We start from the raw sequence: 16,108 nt of genomic DNA, 5'->3' as shown, positions 1-16,108 counted from the left end.
AAACGCCTGTTCCCAGCACTCGACAGGTCGTGCAATCTTGCTGTGGTGTGATACCCTTTTCCTCTGCAAGGTCCACAACGTGTGCGCTGGCTGTCCCTGTGCTTGGCTGCTCTGCGCTTGAGCGGCCTCTTACTCCAGGAAAGCTGCGCAGGAGGTCTGAAAGCGCCTCACATGGCGCGCAGTGTGTGTCCTTAGAGGTCTGATTGCCCTGAGGTGAGGAACTGCTGCTTGCCTCGAAGCCCATGACCTGCACAGCAAAACCAGCACTGCTGACGGCAACACAGATGCAGCACGAGCACCTTCTGGGATATTCCTTTGGTACGCACTCAGAATGCGTCGTTAGTGCTATATGCCAGCCTCATGGGAACAGGAATGCTGTGTAAGCAGCGCTACTCTCAGTTTGCCTAACCAGTGTCTAGGCAACAATGCTGCGCGTGCAGAGCAGCATGCGCACACCTGACAGCCAGGTACACGGACTGGTCCAACCTGCACCCTATTCACCTTGTATTATCTTGATTGCTTGTCTTCGATGATCCAAAAACACTCCAAACTCGTGCCCTCAACTGCCTGCACAGTGGTCTCGGTCGTGAGCTTTTCGATCAGATCTGCTCAATACAACAGCGTTGACAATACGGCAAATAACCTGTTGCCCGCACAATGATATACACCTTCAGGCTGCTAGTCGCATGCCTGTTTTTTCCTGCGACTGACTTTCCACTTTGGAAGTAGGGGACATTGATAACTTGTAGATATTTTGTATCGTTATTTTTGCATCTCACGTCAAGAACAACGGATTTCTGCTGAGGTCTGCTCAAGGCATCAGAATGACCTTGAGACCTGACAGGTCACCGATTTAGTCAGCTTCTCCCCACCAGGAAGCTAGGTCATGTGCACCTCCTGGCAAAAGGCTTCTGGGCCACTTAATTTCATAGGCTCACTGCAGCATGTGTGAGATGGTAGTAGACAGGTGTCAGCATTACGATATTAGGTGTAATGACAGCGTCAATGACCATGACACGACCAGAGGTTGGATTATTAACACATCATTCATTACATTGGCTGCATGCAGTGCTCACACCACGCGCGACTGTCTACTTGCATGCACAAGTTCACGAGACTCATCACTGATTCCTCCAAAGCAACTCTGGGCAACTGGTTGAAAAGGCTGTCGTCAGCAACACGTAATCAACGCAATCGCAGGCAAAAGTCTGCCAGCAATGAAGTTTCTGTCGCACAAGATCAAGAATGAAGGCACATGGGGCACTCCAGAGGGGCACACAATCACAGACTCTGCAGATCTGGCAAGAAAGATCGTCAATCTTGTGAAAATGGAGGGGCCTCAGGCCTCACACAATGCAAAACATTGTCTCAGCTCCAGAGAATTCTGTAATTCTGCTAAAAAGGGGCTTTTCTGGCCCGGCTGTCCCTTTGCTGGCAGGTCCCTTTATGAGCAGTGAGAAGGGCCAGCAGGAACGCTTGCAGCAATAGCTTGGGCCATGAGGCAAACTTCATCTAGGCTGATAGATCTAACTGACCTGACTCACTCCTCTGAGCGGGTCACCTCGTTCAATGAGCCATCCTGCGCAACATGCATGACAGCTGTGAAGTCCCAGCATCACCCAAATGCCCCATCTGGCTCTGAAACATGCCCTTCAGTGATTATATACTGCACCAGTGCTAGCCCTGTGAGCGCGCACACGCTGGTAATGAATTTCTTCAGAGACTCAGAGGGTGCACGATCAAGGAGCTTCTCATTGGTGCAGTACACAAGCTGACCACTTTTTGGGCAACCTCCGCAAGTGCTTGCAGAAGCAGCACTACGGACAGGCAGGACCTCTCAGCTGACTTCTGCAGATGACCGCGGGTGCAGCGCAAATCCCAAGCATGCATGCAGGGCCCGGGGGCCGCACCTTGACGTCGTAGACGAAACCGTAGATGGGGACCTGCTTGGGGATGAGGGGCGATGCGCGCAGCTTGTGAACGTCCTCCTTCACACTCTCCGCCAGGTCAGCATCCGTGGGGCCGATGCCCAAGAAGTTGTAGTTGCTCAGATCCACTCCCTGCACCCCCATGCAGCACCTTGAGATTGCAGCCTGGAACCCATACGCTTTCACAACAGCATGATGTGTGCATGCAGCTGAGGTTCTGCTTCCAAGATCCCCCTGTATCCTGATCAGGGGTCTTCAGAAAGGTGCCCTACATGCGCAATAAGGGCTGCAGGGTTGCTGCCTGACAGTAGCACTGATCCACACTGCAGTGCATGCCCCAGGCAGGGCTGATGATGGCAAGCTAGAATGGCAACAAAGCCCATGCATGGCGAAGGTTGCAGTAGAGCAGGCAGCTTTTTACTGTGGCAGAGGGGTTTCCCAGCGCACCAGCTTGTCCTTGATCTTCTTGATGAGCCAGCTGTGGTGCTTCTTGGCCGCCTGCGCACCCTGCACACCACCGCAGTAGAAGCAGTCAGAGATCGCCTTTTTTGCTCCCGCCACTCCATCCATTGTGTTTGGTGTGAAATGCAGCACTGGCTTGCCATCGAGGATGAGTCAATGACCCCCGAAACAGCAAAGCCCTCAAAGCTCTTTTGAAACAGATCATCATTTTATTACTCTCAAGCACCATCAAAAGGTCACCCCAGCCTCATATCCAGATGCCACAGCTCCTGGGAAGCAAATCCCAACAAAAATCCAATCCAAAAATCCAAACAAAAAATCCTGATGTCAATCAACACTGACCAAGCTATGACCCGCACACATTGCCCCTCAAGGGAATCCGAGCAAGAGATGAGTTCCGGCACAGCTCTAAACGACCAGCAGGGACGCGCTGCATGGAGAGTAATCCTTCCAGGCCTGTGTCAGGGGATGAACCAGGGGCTTACGCAGTCGGTGTGGTGGACGAGCAATATGATCTTGCAATTGAGCAGCTCCTGAGCCACCACCAGCGACCTGTGCAGACAGCACACGGTGTGCTCTCAGCCAGCGCTGCAAAATGAAACAATGCACGCAAGCATGCAGCATCCACAAAGTAAGGCCACACACACAAGGTCCGGACAAAGCCTGCACGAGGAATGGACTGCGTAGAGAAGGCCAGGCTTCATTACATCGCGCACAGGGCATCAGCTGTACGATCTGGAAAAGCAGTCGTTACAGGTGAGAATGGCTCAGAGATTAGCTAAGAGCCATGCATCTCCACGTCAGCAACAGATGGTCACGATGTACCATCTTGACCACTCAAATGTGCTGGCATGCACATTGGCCATGTGCTGATGATGGAATGCAGTGAACTCATGTCACTGAAGTGACGCCGACCCACCTGATGACATCGTCAGTGACGCGGCCACCAGCATTCCGGATGTACTCAGCATCTGCACCAGGCACATCACATCTGCTCCCGGAAATTGCTCTTGAACTGGCACGAGACATCAATCAGTACATTGCACTAGGTGCCAATCCTTGTCATGGTGATCTCAAGGCTCAAGGCTAGCATCAAGCTAGACTGCTAATAGCAGAAGGTGGCAGGACAGGGCATCGCAGGTCAAGAGCCAGGTGCAGCTCTACATGGTCAGCAGCACATGCTTGACACATGTCCCCCTCACAACCTGGTTCCAGGCATACAGTCAGGGCAAGCACAGGGCGCACCGCCCAGATCCAGTCCAAAGATGCTGGCAGGCATGACGCGGCCATCCTGCATTACACACACAAGACCCTTGTAGTACTGCAGTGGGTATGCTGGGGACTAGGCTGGATACCTCCTGCAAAAGTAGTGCTAACGGACATGGGCAATAGCAGGGAGCTCCACCATGCATGTGATGATCGAGACGGCCTTCTTGACGCCCAGTGGCAACGGCTTGTTGAAGTTCTCCTTCCATTTCTTGGCGTTCTCCAGCAGCTCCGAAATGGGCACCGGAGGAGGGTCGGGATAAGGCGATGAGGAAGCCATGGTGTTTCAGGAGGTACTTAAGACAATCAGACACCTGCGATGTGCATTGCACGTCGTCACGCCCATACTTGCAACGTCCCGCAAGCGATGATAAATGAGCAGATCTGGTGATCAGGGCGACAGCCTGCTGCGAAGTTAGGGAAAGGACAGTATACAAGTAATAGAACGGCATCGAAATCCATTAGCTAGCCAGTAGTATTGTTCAGCCACTACAGGCCACTATGAAGCAGCAACGATGCACTGGCATGCATGCCTTCCCACAATAACAGACAAGCTGACACGCACCAATGCTGTGATCTCGATTGATCGCTTTCCTGTTTAGCTCTTCTCGCAGTCTCGTTGTTGCACCGCTTTGAAAGAGGATCTGCAGCATCTGGCCAGCCTATATTTAGCACAAAGGACTCCTCCGGGACACGGCACGCACTACGTATACGGAACGAGGAGTGAATCCGAAAAACTCGGGTCACAGAGCTCGGTGAGGAAAAGAAAAAGTTTTCTGGAGTAGACAGAGCTCTGTCAACCGACATTTTCGGTATTTATTTTAGCAGTGAACGTGAGTGGTCCGAAGCTGCTCTTTACACGCTCATCCTAGTTTCCACGCGATAAAACGAGTCCTACAGCCGCTCGGACAGTACTAGAGGAATTGATCTATGCAATCAACGCCTGAATATTGATCTGAAGCAGCGAACCAACGAGAACTAGCAGCCCGATTTGGTCCACGGGCAGCCCGCAGTGCCTTTGCTGGGGCGTTCCAGACCTAGCTTCATGAGTGACCGTTCCTTTCAGATCTGAGATATTTGTTTTTTGAGGACTTCAAAGCAGTTCACATCATCCAGAAGTTTCGTTTCACGAGCTGGTGAGCAAGCATGTCGAGTTATTGTTGATCAACCAACCACCGCCTACCCGACGGTTACATCGCCTTTTGCCTGTCTCATGAAAGTCAAACATCGGTGCAGATAATCTGTAAAATCAAGCGGCTTCCATTTGGCGACTCAATGGTGAACAAAAGCAAGAAGCCTCAGATTCTGCAACATCTGCAGAAGAGCCTCAACTTCACGATCTATGACACCAGGTGAGACCGTCCTGGTAGCTGACGTCGAACATAGACGTCTAACACTGCTTATTGAGCTCTTGAACCTCTCAAGCACCTCGCATGTAAGCACAAGCACCTTCCTGCATTGCGCAGGTGGGTCCCCAACAGCGCTCGGCTGGTGGCGATTGGAGCATGTCCGAGGGGAACCGGTTGCATCCAGGTGACCAAGCGGTCTTCCGTTGCTTAGATGTCATCTTATCACCGTTTATGAAGACCTATACGAGTCGATCCAATCGTGACTCACGTCTTCTGGTGCAGGTGTATGAGCTGAAGGGTCCTGATCTGAAGCTTTCAAAGGAGGTGGAAAGACCCAGCAGCTTCAGATGCGCGGCCTTCGGTGCCAGCAGCCTTGCAGACCGCCACCTGGCCACTGGCAACCACAAAGGTGCGCTGAAATGCCATTCTTGCCCATTTGCTGAGATCTTTTGGCGCCCGCTGACAAGCAGGGTACAGCTTTTGCCCCGCAACTGCATGGTGCCAAGCGGGGAGCCATAATCTATTGTGTTATGTGGCAGGTGGTTTGGAGTTGTGGGATCTGGAGCGATTGCAGGAGCCGGTCTACAGCGCGCAGGCAAACAGCGAGATGATCTACTCTGTCGACGCATGCGGCGGCCAGGTCTGCACCATCGCTATGCCCACCCTCTTATCTACTTTAGCCCCCCTGCACCGCTGCCTGCAACCATCCACCTTTAATCCATGACAGCAGACAGACAGACCCACCTGGCACCTGATCAAGGGTGTAGACCTGCTCAGCTCATGTGTGTGCAAGGAAGAGGAGACTGCATGGCTTCAGACTGTTACCAACAGCGCAGTACTGGAGTGATGGTGCAGGCGTCAGGTCAGGGCCCCCCCGAAGTGGTGACAGGCGGCAGTGACGGCGCAGTGAGAGTGTGGGACGTGCGCCAGCCGGACTCACCCGTCGCAGCGTTCCCTTCTGAGGCCACCGGCCCTGACAAGGTGCCGATTCCATGGGAGCTCCCCCTGTTGGTGACCGCGCTCTGTAACATTACAGGATCATGAGGTGACATTGCACCAAAGCATTGGATGGGGGCATTTCAGCCCCATCTGTGCAGTCCTCATGAACATGGAACATGGTGAGCTGTCACGTGGATGTGGTGAATGTGTCACCCAAATCTCCCTATCAGCACACACTGGTCTCAGGGACAGCTGCAAAGATGCAGCAGTTTAAGCTCTTGACTGCCGGCCGGCGCATGCGAATCGTCTGAGGGCTTGCTGCTGTGGTGCTGCGCAAGAGCCAGCTGCATGGCGCTGATGGGGAGTGAGGTTTGCATTGTGGGGCCTGCAGGCGCCAGAGTGCTTGAGCGTGGCATTTGGCAATGCCTTCAGCAATGATGAGCGCTGCATGCTGGCAGGCTACAGCAATGGGGACATCAGGTAGGATATTGCCTATATCGTACAATTTGTAATAGATCTAGGAAAATCAGCTTGGTGCACAATGCCCCTTGCATGCGTCCTTCTACCGCACGAAATCTGAATTGGAGTTCTGCCGAGTCTGCCGTGTCCACGGTGTATCATAAGGTTGAGCTGTCTGAAGATTCCATGCTGGATCCCTTGCAATCCAGGTTACTGCAGATGCAAGCTTACAGGAAGAAAAGTAAAGGGCAGGAGCACTGTATTGCATCAGAGATGTGCAGGCCAGAGCATAATGGGCCCTACAGGTCATTGCTGATCAATGCTGATCATGATGTGCATGCATGCAGGCTGTTTGACCTGCGCACTGGGACGGAGCGGTGGAAGGAGGCAGCGCCAAAGGGTGTTTGCAGCGTGCGCTTTGACAGGCGGGACATCCCGATGAACAAGATGCTGACAGCCGGGCTTGACGGCCACTTCAGAGTCTTCGATGCCCGCACCCAGCACCCTGATCAGGCATGCCCCAAACCTGCTTTTTCAAATGAATTACATGCTCCACGTAACAACTTATCAATAAACCCTAAAATGCCACTCGCCAGACGGGAGTGACTTCCAATGGGTGTTACCTAACAGACCTACAATTGCGAAGGTACATTCATCCTGGCATAGATTTGCCAGCATCATGTATGGCAGCTAAAAGTATGCCAGTAATTTTAGACGACTGACAGGGCAGTGCATGGAACAGCAGCCTCAGGTGCTGGGATTCACGCTCTAAATGCCCTACCATTGCCGCAGGGGTTTGCAGGGGTGAGCGGGCAAGTAAGGAAGGGAGTAACACTGTGGGCGGTGGCGCCGCTGCCGCAGAACCGGGAGATCTGGGCAACGGCCACCGGCGACGGCAGCCTGCACCTGCACCAGTACCACTACCCAGACCAGCGGTGGGGACCTTTTTCCTTTTCCATTTTTTTTTGTCAATCAGCGAGAAGATTATGTCCCGGCAGGCCCTCGCATGTCCTTGCCAAATGTAATATATCTGGAGCCAGAGGCACCAATGGCCTCTCGGTGGGAGCATCCTGTGGAGTAGCATGCAAGGCAGGCATGCAGAGACAGGCCGGTCTCTGTTGATACCGTATCAGATTTGCCTCTGTCTTTGTCTGAGGCAAGGCGATTGGACGTGAGGCTGTGAGGGGCCAGCCAGGTCATTTGACAGAAGCTGTTGGAGCCCACAACTCGGGCAGCATGATATGTGTGGTGCTTGGCAGTCCTATGTGCACAGCGCGTGTCTCCATCCTGATGGCATGGTAGTGTCAACTCTTCCACTGTGTAGATCACCGCTGCTGCTGCTGCCAGTGTCGTGGCAGGCCTGCTGGTTGAGCGGCAGCATAGCTCACTGTGCAGACCTCACAAAGTGAGGCCTGCACAACAATGGCGACCAAAGTTGCTCTTGGAACTGTGCGATGAGCCCTAGCCAAGCATGGCTGGTGCATGCAGGAGCGTGAAGGACGGCCAGGGCCGGGAGGTTGGAGTTGCGGGGACTGTGCGCGAGCTGGCGCAGGCATCGCTGTCCTCGCAGCCACTATCGTGCTTTGACTGGTGCGCCGATCGCCCTGGGCTGTTCTGCTGCGGAGCGCTGGACCAGTGCCTGCGCGTGGGCATCGTCACAGGGCTGCCTGCTTAGTCGCGTGCGCTGATCTCAGCCGACAGCCGCATGACATCGATGGCATGCATGATGACATCAGCTGGGGCACGTAGAGTAACTTTTATATCTTTGATTGTTCAACTGATGCGCTGACCATGCCGGAATCTTCTGGCAAGGGCCTTGGATGAGTGCCTGTGAAAACTTTACAGGGCTGCCGGTGCGCGACTGGTAGTCGTGCGCTGATGGCAGCCGACAGCCTCATGACATCAGCCGGGAGAGGCCTACATTGTGTGGATATTGGTTCGATGTGCTGAGGCTGCCTGCTTACCAGTGGTGCTGTGCTGAAGTCAGCCTACAACCGCATGACATCACCTGGGCATGAAACTACAGCGTACTGAGTGGCAGTGAATGCGGTAGTGGGTGGGCGTGGGTGTTGCAGCTCGTGCGGCTGTGCAGACTCATTCGACATCGGATGACAGCATGTGTGCAGAAATGATCCAGTGTGACAACATGGCCCATGACCCGGGGTTCCTCCAATAGCGTGCATGCTAAGTTGTCCTTGATCAGGACGAGGTTCAGAAAGCATCGTAGCAGAAGAAGAGTCTCAGAATGCCGCTTAAGGTCCTTGCATCACATTGACTAGACCACTTTTCAGCTGTCGGGGTCTCTGCACAGCCTGTTCAGAGTGTGCCCAGAATGTGGCAAGAGGATAATTGGAATACCCCGCGCACACGTGTTTAATTTACATGCAAGTGCACAGGGCACAAGCAATGGCATACCCAAGCACCCGCACACCTTGTCAGAGACCAGAAACGCCAGAGAACCTCACCACACAACACGGCCTTCCTGTATACTGGCAAGGTCACTTGCTTCTAATAGCAGCCCACAAACAGAATGCCAGCATGCACGTTCGCACCTGCGCAATCAGCAAGAGAGACAAGGCACAGGCATCCATGCCAATCTGCATTGCTGCAGGCGAGGATATATTAAACACTCATAAGCCCAGAAGTTCTTGAAGTGTTCTTTGCTCGAGCCCAGAAAAATCTGCTGTGACAGGACAAAAAGGATACGCAGCACAAGCTTGAAGAGATGCACTGCAGGGAGTCACCCAAATCATCCCAAGAGGGTCCCAGCAAGGCCATGCTGCATTTATGCATGGAATGTGTTGAGGTACGCTGCTGCACATGCATCTATATGCAGCTGATAGGTCGCTCCCAAACAGTCACAACAGGCTGCTGACAAACGCACAGACCTCCTGCTATACTTGATCACTGGCGCTCCGCATTACCCTTTCTCGTCCACAATGATCTTCAGAAAAAAAATAGGTTGCTCCCAGATCCTGCCAGGCCAGTGACCGGTTCCAAGGCGTTTGCCACTCGCTCTGTTCAGCAATCACACACTTCTGGACACGACAACACTGCGCTTGCAAGCTGCCCCCTCTGCACCCGGCCACAGCGTCTCATGGGGGAGGCTTTTGAGCCGCACGGGGGCAACTCTCCCCCCGCTCTCAGTTCACCGCCATCCCCTCGGTCCCCGGGACGGTGGCAGCCCCCCTGCTCTGAGCCCATCGCCATCCCCTTGGTACCCACGGTGGTGGCAGGCCTCCTGCTCTGACACCACCGATGTCCCCTCGGTCCCCCCTCGCGGTGGCGGGGGAGGGTCCCCCGGCGGTGGCGGTTGCTCAGGCCATGTAGCGGAAGGTGTTGGGGTTGTCCTTGTCGCGCTCGAGGTACTCGCGGTTGATGAGGTCCTCGATGCGCTTCTTGATGACGCGGATGTCCGGCTGGAACATGCGCTGCAGCTGCTGCACCACCTCCAGCACCAGCTGCGCACGCCACCCACACACACACCCCTCAGCAACACCACACACTGAAGTACTGCTGTGAAGCTGGTCGACTGACAGCAGCTTAGGCTGCTGCAGTGCTAGAGGGCACACACAACAGGACGCACGGCAACACCACCTAACAGCAATCGAGACACTATCATCTCGAATTTGGCGTGCTGCATCTGTGCATGGGTATAAACATAGAATCTGCAGGCTCACACAGAGACCAGACACTCCCGTAACACAGTGCAGCGAGCCTCGATAGCTTGAAATCTCTGCTTCTGGAGGGCGCCCAAGACTCGAGGACACAAATCATCCTGCAACGGAAGTAAAAGAGCTAGTGTGATCGTGTGGGAGAAGGGGCATGCGCGGGGCGTGCCTGCTGGTGCTGCAGGATTTTGCGGGACTTCATGGTGCGCACGATGGCGGCGTCGATGGAGTAGCGCCGGTCGCGGTCCACGTCCTCCACCACCTTCTTCCGCTCATCCGACGGCGGGGCTGGCAGCTGCACGCGCGTACACACTTTCTCAGAGAGCTGCACCAATTGACTTTCATGCCAAAATTCCAGATCAGCCAAACAAGAGCAAACTGATCGAGCTGTTGTGAGCTGGAGCCATGCTGGACTCCTGGGCGGTGCATACTCCAAGAGCCAGCGTACGTCGCCTCCATGAGTGAGCAAACAGGTGACCTGAAGCTCAACTGCCTTGGATAGAAAGCTTGCGAGGCATGCATACTACCCAGGGTGATGTAAGCATCTGCTGTAGAAGACTAGGAGAAAAGCAAGAACAGCAGGAGAAGACCGCGCGGACCCTGATGCGGCGCATGCGGTCGGTGAAGGCGGCGTTGAAGGTGAAGATGTCGGCCTTGTTGATGGTCTTGTTGTTGGGCTCCTTGGCCAGGATGCGGTACTTGCCGCAGGAAATGGAGTGCAGGATGCGGATTATGTCCTCGTCCGGCAGGTTCACACGCTCCTTTATCTCTTGCAGCGACAGCTTTTCGTCTGCGCACAAAGCACAGAAGTGAATTAATGCCAATTCTTCAGATTCCCCAGCATGACAAACGTTGTGCTTGCCAGCTGCAGTGGCCGTGGCACTGGGATGCAGCTATACTGCTGCGCATCACATGATCAAATGACAGAATCCTATCTGCATACCTATGAATTTGTACACAGGACGTCGTAGAAGTGTCAGCAACGGGCAAAGCCTCACACACTCCTAACGCACCCTAACTTCCTAGAATGCTGTCCTGCTTATGCAGATAAGAGAAAACATAGCAGAACCAACGTTTGAAAGGAGCGCGCACCGGCGTTGAAGAGCAGGAGGACGGTGGCCTGGGTGGTGTTGGTGGTGATGTCAATTGGCTTGGAGCGGAAGTTGGCGCGCAGGTTGGCGTAGCCGTGGTGGTAGTACCACTGCAGCCGCCGGTGCTTCACCGTCGCCTCGTAGAACTCCTGCGCAGCGCATGTGGCGCCCACATTAGTATCGGCAGTAATTGTGACGACAGATAACATCCTGTCATTTAGTAAGCAAGTTCAGCTATTGCAGAGCCTGCACCGAACTTCTACTTTAGATCTGGCAGGTGCATATGCTTGCCCTTCGCATACTACAAAGGGGCTGGCGCTTGAGATTATCTAAGTCACGAGTTGAGGGGGTGCAATCCTGAATGACAGGACCCATTGCTGGAAAACGCTATGCAAATGAGAGGGGTCACCTTGAACAGCGAGACGCCATCCACCATCTCCTGAGGCAGCGCCAAGTCCACCACCTGCCCACATCAACGACAGCTCACCAACCACCAGACACCGCTTGGGCAGAACGTTTTCCCGGGACCATTGAGAGAATACAGCTCAGATGAGCATGCCAGGGGCCATGCTGCAATCAGAGGAGGGGCCATTTCTCACGACCCAAAATCGGTTAAAGGTAAGCAGAGAGCCGAGAGGAGGTGTGGTCGCACCTTGTACTGGGGCCAGAAGCCGGTGGTGAGGACCTGCACGGACATGTCGATGGAAATCGTCTTGCCGTTCTCTTTTTGCCACGCCTCAAAGCCCTGCTGCTTCTCGCGCGCCAGCTGCAGATCCGTGACCATGCCCTCCATCTGGGAAAGTCACATTTGAGCTGTCAACACATGCGCTCATGATGCTGCCTTCCTAAGAAGCAATGTTGCCCAAGAATGGCACGATGCACACCAAACCTGCATGTGTTACAGGGCTGGTTGCCCAATGAGGCACCACAAACACTGTCATGCAGTTGCCCAGAGCGGCAATCACATGGCTTCATGGCGCGCCCCGTGTGAAGAAGAAAGGAGGTGAGGCACTCAACGACGGCCAAGTAGACTACACTGTGGACAGTTGGATGAAGGCTTCTTCAGGCACCCGGCAGTCATGAGAGGGAAGGGGCCCACCTTGGAGGTGAACTGGGCGCCGCACTGCTGCTTGAGGCGGGTGAGGACGGCGCGCTCATGGTCATCGGACGCCGAGCGCTCGGCCAGCAGGCGCCGCGACAGGCGCTTGCGGTAGAACTCTGCGAAGAGGTCCTTGTCGCTGATGTAGGCCAGCAGCTTGACCACCTTGTCCAGCATCTCCTCCACCGCGTCATCCGTCATCTTGTCGCCGCCGCCGCCCTGGATTGACGAACACAGCATCCAATGTCATGTTTGGTCAATGCGGGATAAAGACTCACAAGGCTCAGGCCGCTAAACAGATGTTCAGCGTGAGCGTTCCAAGAAAGCCAGGAAATTAAGGCATGCACCCTATGGCGGTACGAGCAGAGGGACAGCTGTTCCACCAGCACATTGCAGTCCATGTACAAGCACAAGCACAACAACGTGCAGCTGTTCAGGCTGTAGTGTGCTGCTGCAGTACTAAAGGAGTTCATGTGAGCGCACCCTGGTGAGGAGGGTGTTGCAGAAGTTGGCCATGAGCTCGGCGGAGGTGATACCGGCAACGGTCTTGTTGCAGAAGGACTCGAACGCCTCCTTCAGTGCCTTGTGGAACAGCGAGCTGTTGTTGAAACTCTCCACCACGTACTGCGGGCAGCAGAGCAATTCAGCTTTAGAGGTCAACCGGTCATCAACTGGCTAAAATGCCCTCTGGCATTGGATGCACCCAGCTAGAATACTTTCCAAGCATGCCATTAATGGATGCAGGTGCCTGCATTTTTCACTTTCGAGACATGCAGGGAGATGGGACAGACAGGACAGACAGCGAAGGGCAAGGCACCTGCAGGTACTTGTCATGCAGCTCGATGACAGTCTTCATGTACTGCTGCTCGTGGGTGCTGCCAGAGTCCTTGGACGGCTTGCCTGCACAAACACAAACCCACCAGCTAAGCAAGCAAAAGAACATCTTTTTGTGATTAGTAGCTATGATAGATCTAGCTATGATATCTCTGATGATTGTGGTCTCGCCAGCTTGCCCGACATATATACTTGGATCCCAATGAACCCTTCGGCCGATCTCTTTGACAACAATGCTATATTGGTGAGATGAGCAATGTCTCTCACCGGCGTCCTTCTCCTTCTTGCTCTGGATGGCTTCGGTGACCTCCTTGACCAGCTTCATGCCCTCCGCCTCCACATGCTTCTTGAAGATCTCCGCCACCGGCTCCAGGCCCTTGGGTATCCTCTGGAACAGCCGGTACATGCGCGCCAGGTCCTCTTTCTGCAACAAGGGGCACGCGGAGGAACCAATCAGCGCTTTCTGTAACTGCAAGTGACAGTCAAGGATGCCAAGGCCAACATCCTAATCATGTCCTGCGTATCAAGTATGGCTTCAGATGGAAGAAACCTTATGATGCCGCAATACATGTCCATGTTTCAATGCAGCCAGGCAAAGACGCCCACATCAGCACAGGGCAGACAGAAGCACGAGCCTCTCAAATGTACCAGCTCCCAACCTGCCTGATCACACCCCACGTCTAGCATGATTAGAGTGGAGGAGCTGTCAATGAAAAGCGGCGCCCACCTTGTCGTCGCGCATGAGGGAGGCAGCGCCGGAGTTGTCCTTCTCCAGCAGCTCGCTCTCGTAGTGCTCCAGAATCTCCGTCTCCACCTCCTTGAGCAGCTTGGGCTTGGTGTCCACGTGCAGGTAGTTGGCCACGCGCTCCTCCTCCGCCTTCAGGCACTCCTCCGCCTTCAGCATGTAGTCTGGGCACGAGTCCTCCTGCGCAACATAATTAACACCAGGATGCCTCAGCACACCACAGAGCAAGATCAACAGACCTGGAAGATCGAAGCTGACGTGACAGCACAATTTCAGCACACTTGAAGAGGTCAAAGCCCTTCAGAGGGCTGTTGTGTTGAGACACAACATCATGATCTTCAAATCTTCAACACGCCATCAAATTGTCAAGGATCTGAGCAGCAACCTGTACAGAAACACTGCCTCTGTATCCTAGAGTGCGTGAGACACAGCAAGCAGCCTAAAACAACATAGAGATACCACCTACATGCCAAGAGATGAGCAATCTAGGATGCTGAGGCAACAACTTCATGATGCGCAAGTATCAGAATAGCAGAGGGCACCGCACCGCGATCCAGGCGGTGGCCTTTTTCTTGTAGTGGGCGGCGGAGTCGGAGAGCAGCTGCTTTTCAAAGTCGTCCGCGTAGCAGTCCATGCCGCCCATGCCCACTTCGATGAAGATGCCCAGCACGTTCTTCAGCAGCGCTCGGTCCACCTGCTCCCCCTCACGCTCCCTCTCTATTAGCGCCAGGATCGCCCCCCGCGCCTGCACCTTCACCTCCGTGTACACGTCGTCTGCGCGCGCACAACAACTCCCCATCACATGAGTACTTAATGAGGACTTCTCATACTCCTAAGTATGTAGCAGTATCTATGCACGGGGCAAGCGATGTTGGGACACGCGTCTTGTGGCGGCAAATGGTTGTGCATGTGCCAAAGAATGGGGGCATGTGTGGAACGGAGCTCAGCCCAAAAAGATGATGCTGGGCATTGCTCAGCAGTGCTTGGCATGTGCTGGGCAGGTGCATGTCGGTGGGCAGTCATATGCTAGTACAATGGGGCTTGATGAAAGCAGAATTGTCATGAAAGCAGGTATCGAGACAAGGTTCTGCTGGTGCGCACCTCTGAAGCGGATGAGGCCCACATCATTGAGGGAGTGCAGCGAGTGCCGCGTGATGTAGTACCTGCAGCAACACACCTGTTTCAGACTTTGCTGGTCATAAGTTGTTCCTCAGCGCTGTCACACGGCATTGCAGGCATGCAAAATAGAAGAAAGCAGTTGGGGTGCGCAAAGAAGAGAGCAGATGAAATTGGCGCTTACCTGTCTAGGTAGTTGAAGAACCGCGACAACCATCGCACCATGACCTTATGATTGCCCCATCGCTTGTACAGTTCCCTCAACAAGTACTCTTCGTGGTGTTCTCTAAGAGCTGGCAACACCTACAAAAGAAGGCACACCATAGCATGAGGGCAGGGATGAGCAGCAACCCTATATTCAAGCTACAATTGCACTTCGAACGATCCAGAAGTTCAAAGCTTGAATTGGGATGGAAGCTGCTGTCACCTTCTCCCTAATGTACAGGCTGAAAGAGTCTTTATATCTGTTGTACAGCTGCTCTGAGTAGTCATAGGGCGGCTTTTGTGTGCACATGTTGTAGATCGTCCTGCACACAACATTAATGAGCAAACGAAAACGTCGCCAACCCAAGAAAATGAAAGGTTGATCAAAACTAAGGTGCGTACGTGTAGAGCATCATATAATTTTCAGCAGTGAACTGCTCCTCTTCTTCTCCCTCCAATAGCTTTCTCAGCTTCATGATCCCATTCTGCGGGGCAAAATGGGCCCGGTCAGCGCTATGTTACACCTATGCCAATCCTTCAAGACAGACAAGAAAAGCAACCTTGGGCCTACCTGCATGAAGGTCCAGCCTGCCTCAAGCTCGATCGGCTTGCGGTCCTGCATGGTGGTCTCCTCGGATGGAGGCGCGGGGGCTTTCCTCTTCTTCCCCAGTGTGGCAATCTGCCCTCCCCTCCCAAGCTTACACCTGAGGAGGGTTCAAGCGGGCAGGATCCTCCAACAAACAGGCGCCAGCTGCTGCAGCAGACACTTTGCAATGTTGCATTCGATAGCTCGCCACGCTCTCGCAATTTTTACCTAGCAAATGTTGTCAAAAACGATTGGGAAGTCACAGCAGGCCCAGGTTTGGTCGCAGACCCTCTGTAAAGGGTTGGGGCAGTATGATATAGGTACCGGTCCAAGGGTTTCACAACTGGACGCTGGCACAT

The 16,108-nt window shown here is 53.9% G+C and overlaps 3 protein-coding genes across 3 annotated transcripts; 1 reads left to right on the top strand and 2 right to left on the bottom strand.

Moving 5' to 3' along the window:
* Positions 1-1,540: 1,540 nt before the first annotated feature.
* Positions 1,541-3,936, bottom strand: COCSUDRAFT_60520 (carbonic anhydrase; the record flags this gene model as incomplete). Its single annotated transcript, XM_005642633.1, has 7 exons — positions 1,541-1,579; positions 1,911-2,060; positions 2,376-2,435; positions 2,876-2,942; positions 3,310-3,361; positions 3,636-3,681; positions 3,772-3,936. 7 exons carry the CDS (start codon positions 3,934-3,936, stop codon positions 1,541-1,543), a joined length of 579 nt encoding a protein of 192 aa, XP_005642690.1.
* Positions 3,935-8,078, top strand: COCSUDRAFT_38728 (WD40 repeat-like protein; the record flags this gene model as incomplete). Its single annotated transcript, XM_005642632.1, has 10 exons — positions 3,935-3,949; positions 4,950-5,008; positions 5,123-5,189; positions 5,288-5,414; positions 5,545-5,645; positions 5,861-5,986; positions 6,336-6,424; positions 6,751-6,916; positions 7,196-7,338; positions 7,892-8,078. 10 exons carry the CDS (start codon positions 3,935-3,937, stop codon positions 8,076-8,078), a joined length of 1,080 nt encoding a protein of 359 aa, XP_005642689.1.
* A 1,642-nt stretch (positions 8,079-9,720) lies between these two features.
* On the bottom strand, positions 9,721-15,785 carry COCSUDRAFT_38727 (cullin; the record flags this gene model as incomplete). Its single annotated transcript, XM_005642631.1, has 17 exons — positions 9,721-9,864; positions 10,244-10,369; positions 10,674-10,864; positions 11,167-11,314; positions 11,575-11,628; positions 11,818-11,958; positions 12,265-12,483; positions 12,748-12,888; positions 13,082-13,164; positions 13,366-13,522; positions 13,826-14,023; positions 14,391-14,617; positions 14,945-15,006; positions 15,144-15,262; positions 15,387-15,486; positions 15,566-15,648; positions 15,735-15,785. 17 exons carry the CDS (start codon positions 15,783-15,785, stop codon positions 9,721-9,723), a joined length of 2,244 nt encoding a protein of 747 aa, XP_005642688.1.
* Positions 15,786-16,108: the final 323 nt, after the last annotated feature.

Source organism: Coccomyxa subellipsoidea (genome assembly GCF_000258705.1).
Source record: "Coccomyxa subellipsoidea C-169, whole genome shotgun sequence".
NCBI classification, from domain to species: Eukaryota; Viridiplantae; Chlorophyta; class Trebouxiophyceae; family Coccomyxaceae; genus Coccomyxa; species Coccomyxa subellipsoidea.
The sequence above is the reverse complement of the archived record's forward strand: the minus strand, read 5'-3'. Positions and strand labels throughout refer to the sequence as shown.